The 7,639-nt window shown below is 44.2% G+C and overlaps 2 protein-coding genes across 2 annotated transcripts in view; one reads left to right on the top strand and one right to left on the bottom strand.

Annotated features, from left to right (window-relative positions):
- Positions 1–1,143, bottom strand: part of DMGDH (dimethylglycine dehydrogenase) — an 86,211-nt gene extending 85,068 nt beyond the window's left edge. Inside the window, 1 exon segment of the mRNA XM_012664481.1 lies at positions 1,034–1,143. Coding sequence (XP_012519935.1) covers positions 1,034–1,134 — 101 coding nt within the window. The 5' untranslated portion in view covers positions 1,135–1,143.
- Positions 1,144–1,296: 153 nt separating this feature from the next.
- Positions 1,297–7,639, top strand: part of BHMT2 (betaine--homocysteine S-methyltransferase 2) — a 28,332-nt gene continuing 21,989 nt past the window's right edge. Inside the window, exons 1-2 of the mRNA XM_012664577.1 lie at positions 1,297–1,358; positions 7,357–7,489. Of these exons, the coding sequence (XP_012520031.1) occupies positions 1,326–1,358; positions 7,357–7,489 (166 nt within the window). The 5' untranslated portion in view covers positions 1,297–1,325. The remainder of the gene's footprint in view (positions 1,359–7,356; positions 7,490–7,639) is intronic.

Raw genomic sequence — 7,639 nt, 5'->3', positions numbered from 1 at the left:
CCCACTTTATAGATGAGGAAACTGAAGTTCTGAAGTGTAAGGTCACATTCTACATAACTGATGGAGCAGGAACTGTGACTTGGTGGCTACTATTCCCAGCACCAGGGACAGCCTCGCACATCACAGACACTCATTAAATACTTGTTGAATGAAAGAATGGATGGATGTAACTCTAAAGCAGGTCTCTGATCCCAGAATTTCAGGTTGTAGGGTGTAAAGCAAAAGTTGAGTCAACTCATAATAATGTTGAGCAATGCTAGCAAAGAGAAGCCTTACCTTACAGCCAAGAATAATCTATAAACATAAGGAAATACCATTTTCACCTATAAGATTTTGCAAAGATCAAAAAAAAAAAAAAAAACTGCTACTCTAGGAACCAGGAAAGATGTGGGAAATAGATACACTTGTGAGGGCATGCAGATTTGTCACCCATTTGGAGGATTTGTTGCTGTCTTTCAATCTTTCAAATGCATATAACCATTTCCCTTTTCAAAAATTGATTCTGCAGACAGACTGCCCTATGTACCCAAAGACATATACATAAGAATTTTCACATGCACATTATTTGCTGTAATAAACGACTGGAAACAATTTAAATGTTAATGAATAGATTGCTTATAGTGCAGAATATTGACAGGATGGAAAACTATGCAGCCTTTAAAAAGAATAAGGCAAATCAATATGTGCAGATATAGAACAGTCTCCAAGACATATTGATAATTGTAAAAACCAGGGTTTATGTAAGCCAAGGAACAACGTATATTCACCTGCGTTTGCCTACACATAGACCGTGTCTGGATACGGAAGACACTATTAACAGTTGTTGACTGGGCAAGGGGATGGGGGCAGGAGAGACTTTGCGCAAAGAATCTTTTGATACTGTTTCACTTTATAACTAACAGATAATTCAAGAAGAAATTTCAAGGCCCATTTCTCCGAGGCCGAAACGCTCCTAACCCCAGAGACTGTCTCAGCCGCTCGCCCCCACCCCCGCAGCCTCCGGCCCCTCCGCGCTGGCCCGGGCCCCACTCACCCTTCCCGGCCGCAGACGGAGCTCGTGCGCCCGGGGGAGCCCCGCAGCGGGCAGCTCCGCAGTGCCAGGCCCCGCAGCCGCTGCGCAGCCGTGCGGAGCATGGCTAGGACGAGGCCGAGAGGCCGAGGGCGCGGGCACCTGCTCCGAGGCCGGCGGAGAGCCTGAGGCGCCAGGGGCGGGGGGCGTGGATGGGGGCGGGGGGCGGCGGTCGGACCCTCCCCCGGGCGAAGGGCGGGCTCTTGGACCGGTGCGCGCGCCGGTACCCGGCGTCAGCACAGCCTTGGCCGGCACGATGGCATCAACCCGAGCCTTGGGGGCCAAGAAGGTGAGTGTCTTCCCTTCCTTCCTCCCGGACGGAGTCCCTGGTCCCTGGGCTCCGAGCGACTCTGGTTCCACTCCCGCATCGGCCCCTAGCCAAGCCCTGGAGCCTGACAAAGCAACTGGACTGGACGGCTCCCAGCCTCGGTTTCCCCAACCGCGAGTTGGTTGACATTCACGGAGCCCTATGCGGTGCCTGGCACTGTACAGAGTACTTTACGCAAATTGTTTCCTCAGCTTCATGATTATCCCCATTCTGCAGGTGAGGAAACTGAGGCTCAGCGAGTCAGGCGACTAGCTCGCGGTCACAGATCTACTGTCGGGTGGAGCGGGGGACTCAGAGGCGCGCTCACAGTTTCCTCCCTCAATCGACCGGCACCCACAGCTCTTCGGGTTAATCGGCCCCAGAGCTCCTCAGAGTTTCCCTTACATTTTGGAAAAGTCAGCGACCTGGCCCCGCGAGTCGCCGGCCGACCTGCAACCAGTCGGTGGGGGTGGGGCTGGGGGTGGGGCTCCCCTTCTCTCACCTGGTGGTCCGCAGCTCCAGGCCCCTTTCCCGGTAAGGTCGCCAGGTGTTGGCTTTATTCCCCAACCCCCCATTTCTATGTTGCGTGTGTGGCTGGGGGTGGAGGGAAAGGGGGGCTAAATAAAATTAGGAAGGGCCTCAACTTGGACAAAGGACATCCCCTGGACCCTTCAAAGTATCCCACCTGAGCCGAGTAAATTCAGAAGCGGGGTGGGAAATGTGTACCGCCGATTTGTTTATACTAAAAAGTTAGGCACAATCAAGATGCCTTACAATAGGGGACTTTCTAAATAAATTAAGGGTCATCCACTTTATAAGTTATCAGGCAGCCAACTAAAAAACGAAGCATGGGAACAGGCAAAGTGCTTTGGCAATGTTAAGTTACACAAGGCCAACACCAACTGTACAAAAAATATTTATATATACGCACTGTACGGAAGGACACGATAATAGTAATAATTACATAGGAAGTGGAATATGGGTTTTAAAAACATGGTTGGGGATATGCTTTTCAGACTATTAAAGTAAAATGTGGACATTAATGGAAATAAGTTCAAAAGAAAAAGAAGCAAAGAACATTGTGCTGACTTCTTTCTCTCAATCTCCTTTAATGCTGTGTTCATTTTTACTGTTCGGTTTTAAAAAAAAAAAAAAGTTTGTAAAATGTTCTGTCCCTATTCAATTTATCCGGGGATTCTGCGAGATTATCGCACACTAATCTACGTTAATGCGTACCTATAAATTCAGATGTTAGTGGGAAGGGACGTAATCTCACCTCTCACCTCAACTGACAGGTATGTTTTAAGAATTCATTTAATTGCCACAGACGACAGCTCCAAGTAGTTCTTTAATCCAAAAGAGCAGCCCTATTGGCAAATCCAAGCAAGAGAGGGAGATATTTTAGGCAGATCAGGTTTATGGTCACTTCCCACCACAGGGTAAAATTGATCTCCTCCTCTGAGTATGAATGGAGTTGGCCTGAGGCCAGATCTTACATCTGGAGGTCTTAGGTTTTAATATCTGCAAAAGGGGGCACAAATGCAGCCCAGAGCTCACTATCAGATCCAAGGCAGGTTCACTGCCAAACTGAAGGGAGGATGGAATGAAAACATAAATGTACTGCAAATTAATTTACAGTGCTCTTTATTTTATGCATTCCAGTCTTTGTCATTCTAGAGCTGTGTTTAGATCATACTGGTGTAGTAATTAATTGAGGCGGTAAGAAAAGCAGTGAAGGAGGGGCTAAAAGATGCTCTGGATTCAAATCTTTATAATTTAGTTATTTTGCTAATGGCTGTATAGAAAAAATGGCGAATTTTAAATGTTGGACAAACATCCAGATAACAAATGAAAATGTCTTCCCTTACTTGATATCATGAAGACAAAGGCAAAATATGTACTATAATTTCCTTAAAACCCTGGCTAATTTTCTGCTGAAGAGTGACATTTTTTCTCATTGTTTAGGATAAAAATTCTAGCATATGATGTATCTGACAATTTCAAAACAGCTCTGTCTCTCTGCTAACTCCTAGCATAGTTTACTAAGGGTCTACTTGTTAGATGCAAAATGTTAGGTGGTAGGAATATAGATCAATAAGATATGTCATCTGACCCCAAGCATCTTACTGTCAAACTGAAGAGACAGGTAAGTAACCAGACACTGCAAGACAGGTGGATGCATGAATGGGGGATCTGTAAAGTAAGCAGGTCACAAAGGAGGGGCAATCACAAGTGAGAGCAGGTTGGGCAAGGCTTTGCTCTGGCAGCAATGGAAGATGGTTTAGAGTAGAGCTGGAGTGAATCCAGTGCAGGGAGGATATGACAAGTGTTTAACAGGTACTCTTGTCATAACCCTGTGACAGATTGGATGTGGGAGATAAGAGACTAACCTATAACACCCAAATTCTGTGGCTATGTTTTTCTCCTCTAGAAATGTTTGATGTGTAATATTAAATTTGATTCTTAATGTGGTTAATGTATTAAATTGTACCAGATTTTCAAGAAGACATTTTGTACAGAATGACTATTCCTCTGATTCTCTCTTCTATATTTCTCAGTAGCAATTATCACATTATGCTGTGATTATTTGTTGACCTATTGGTCTTCCCCAAAGTAGCCAGACTTTGAGCTTGTTGAAGGCAGAGACCTTGTCTTATTCCAATGTTTATCCCACTTGCTTAGAACTACACCTGGCATGTAGGAAGATCTCAATAAAAGTTTAAAGTTTAAGGGATTTTTTTATGTTTCAAAAATACAAAATGAAAAGAACGAATTGCATTTTATGGAGGAAGTATAGAGATAGGTGAAGATCATAGTAAATATTAACATTTCTGCCATATTCAGCTAAAATTCAGCTTGAGATATAAAAATGGAAAAATAACCAGAATCAGGGGATCTCTCTGCCAAAATAGTGTTTATGATTAACACAGCTCACACAGCTGTGTTCCATTTGCCTGCTTTCTGCATGCACAGCAAAAAGGAGATGATGTAGATATGGTGGTCTGGTACTTAGTACCCTGTCTAATGTACCTTCTTGTTCTGTAGAAGAAAGAAAACTAAACACATTTCCAGAGTCCTTTGCAGCTAGGATTCTGATAAGAATTAGGATCCCAAATCAGATATACCTGTATGAGTCTGGGAAGGTAGAAGTATAGCAGCATGGCCGTAGTGCAGCATTCTAGTGTCAGTAACTATGGCAGCCTCTTTCTCCCTATATGGCAGCTGCATAACATATTCCTGAAGCCAGCAGTTCAATACTGGCTTCTTTTAGCTGTAGCAGAGGAGGTAGCCCCAGGCAGGACAGGTCAATAGAGTTTTTCTAGGAGTCATTCCTGGGGGCCCAGTGTAAAATTTTTTGCACCCATTTCTTTATGTTAAACTCCTTTCTGCTCAAAATAGCTGGAGTGGTTTATATTTCCTGCAGCTGAGCTAGACATAGGGGATAAAGCCAGAATGAACCCTTAGTCAATCATTCGATGCAGATTGAGAAATTGTTCAAGCCATATTTTGTCTCTTGTTTGGTTTAGTACTGTTAACAGGGCTGTCCTGGGAGGTAGAACAAAAGGGGCTCCGTGGGAAGATCCTCACATGTCTGCTTTAATTCCTGGTTGCTTTTATTAGATCCAGGAATAACTCAGATAAGAACAAAGACTCTTGTAACCAAGATCAAATTAGTTTCACTCTTATTCTTTATTGCTTTTATGGTGTTCCAGCCTCCTGGAAAAAGATTGAAGAAAGTAATATGTCTAGTAATGTGGCAAAAATGTGGTCGGAATCTTTTTGTTGCTCAGTGTCCTAGGAAGCTTGCTCCTGACACCTTGGGCCAGTCACTTTGGGGGATGATTGATTAGCAGAGAAATAGCAGGTGCCAGACACTAGAACAGCGCAAGCCAGTTTCTTTCCAAAATCTATCTCCCTCCTTGCATGATAACAGAGTTGTAGCTGGACACACGGGCATTTGCTGACAACATTTTCTGGCTTCCCTTATAGCAAGACATAGCCATGTGGCTAAATTCTCACAGAGGGAGCGTGAGTATAAGTGATATGAGTCACTTCTAGGTCTGAGCTAAAAACTTTAGGATGAGCTTTACCATACTGTGTTTCCCCCTCATTTGAGACAGAATATTAACGTGACTCTGATCCAGTTCCAACCATGCTGAAGAGGACAGTACCCTAGGGCAGGGGTTGTCAAACACTTTCGGTAAAGGGCCAGATAGTAAATATTTTCAGCCATGCAGGCCCTACGGTCTTGGATGTAACTACTCAGCTCTGCTGTTGTAGTGCAAAAGTGGCCACAGACATTATGCAAACCAATGGGCAGTGTCCCAGTAGGACTGTCTTTACAAACACAGGTTGTGTGCCAGATTTTGTCTGTAGGCGTCCATGTGCTGTAGAGGTTGGCAAAGTGCTGTGATGAAAGGGCTGTGCACTTTGGGACTGTTACATGAAAAAAAAATACACCGCGTCTATTTAAGCCACTGTTTGGGAAGGCCTCTTTTGTTATAGCAGCTTAGCTTCACCCTAAATCCAACATGTATCCCAATAAGCTGCCTCTGTACCCTGCTTGATGTCTCCCTTGGATTCAGGAACTGATGGGTTTCCTAGTGATTTCACAGAACTGATATGGCTGGTTAGAACCGGCACCGGAGGCTTTTCTCCCCGATCCGTGTGTGGTTTTGTGTCCAGCTGTGGGCAGGTCTGAAATGAATTGGCATATTTTCAAGGAAAGGTTGTAACTTCAATTAATGCAGTCCATACAAAAGAGATCAGGATTTCTATGTGGAGTGGGGGCGGGGGAGGGGGTGGCGAGGGTTGCAGTGATCAAGAAGGCATCTCTGAAAAGATGATACTTGACCAAAGACCTGAAGAATGTGCGTGGATGATCCATGCAGGCATCTGGGAAGGCATGTTTTAGACAAAGGGAACTGCATTCCATGGCTAACTGCTCTGGATACAACCTCTTAAGTAAGTTATGGGAGGCCTAAATAGAAAGGTGGTAAAATAGAAAGAGACTAGATTAGGAATTTAGAAGCTCTGAAGTCTGTTTTTTTACTTACTTAACTCTGTGATCTTGGGCAAATCACAACCTTCCTGAGCCTCAGTTTCCTCATTTGTACATGGGAATGAAAACCGTCTGTCCTGCCTCACTCAGTGTTGTTGGGAGTACTAAATAATAACATGTACATGAACACACTGCACAGATGTAGGGCATAATTATGGAATATTGTGTCTGTTAGGAAAATGTTCAGTGACTGACACAAAGAAGAGGTTTATTTTTCTCACCTAATAGGAGGTCTAGTGGTGGATAGCCCGTGGCTGCTATAGCCAGGCAAGCATGTCGTTAAGTAACCTGTTATCAGTCGATTCTGCCAGCCTTGGCTTGCAGCTTTCAATGGGGTGGCTGCAAGATGACTGCTCAGCCCCCCAGGCATTATATTGACACTCCAGCTAGGAAGGAGGAAAAGAGACAAGGCACAAGGGAGTGGTGTCTATATCAGGAAAGCAAAACTTTTCCAGGAACCCTCTGCTGATTCCCCCTGAGTCTCATTGGCCAGCACTGTGTCACAGGGCTACTCCTGGCAGCAAGGGAGCCTGGGAATTTTTTTAAAGATGGAGACATTGTCTCCCCACACAGAATACATTAGCAAAGAAGAGGAGAGAGAATGCACATTAGTTAGGCAATCGGCAGTGTTACCACAAACATGTTGAAAAAACAAAATAACTATGATGGAATCAGCATTTTCACTATAATTTGACTCATTAAATATTGAGAAAAAATAGTCACAGTCCTTTGATTACACAAAATAGGTGCTTGGATTAGGCAAGAAATATAGTATGCTCAATCTTTCTGAACTACTAGACATGATGTTAACAGAACTAGAGCTCTAAGAACATAATACCACTTTACCTAAAATTAGAAATTGCTTTTAGAAAAAACAAGTGGAGGGGAGCATGGGTGACTTTTTTTTCTCTTCTTCAGGGTATTTTGGAACGTCTGGATAGTGGGGAGGTTGTGATTGGAGATGGCAGCTTTCTTATTACTCTGGAGAAGAGAGGCTACGTGAAAGCTGGGCTCTGGACGCCGGAGGCCGTAGTAGAACATCCAAGCGCAGGTCGGTGCCCATGTCACCTGAGAGTGTTTATCTGAGTGACATTTTGCTTAAATATGATTGAGAGAAGATCAAGAAATGATAACAAGTATCTCTAAGTGTCTCTGTTTCACTTGCTACAATTGCTAAGCTGCGGAGACAATGGCATTATGC

This window comes from Propithecus coquereli, unplaced genomic scaffold, assembly GCF_000956105.1.
Source record: "Propithecus coquereli isolate 6110/MARCELLA unplaced genomic scaffold, Pcoq_1.0 Scaffold9, whole genome shotgun sequence".
Classification (NCBI taxonomy): Eukaryota; Metazoa; Chordata; class Mammalia; order Primates; family Indriidae; genus Propithecus; species Propithecus coquereli.
Note: the sequence above shows the minus strand (reverse complement) of the source record. Positions and strands in the feature narration are given on the sequence as shown.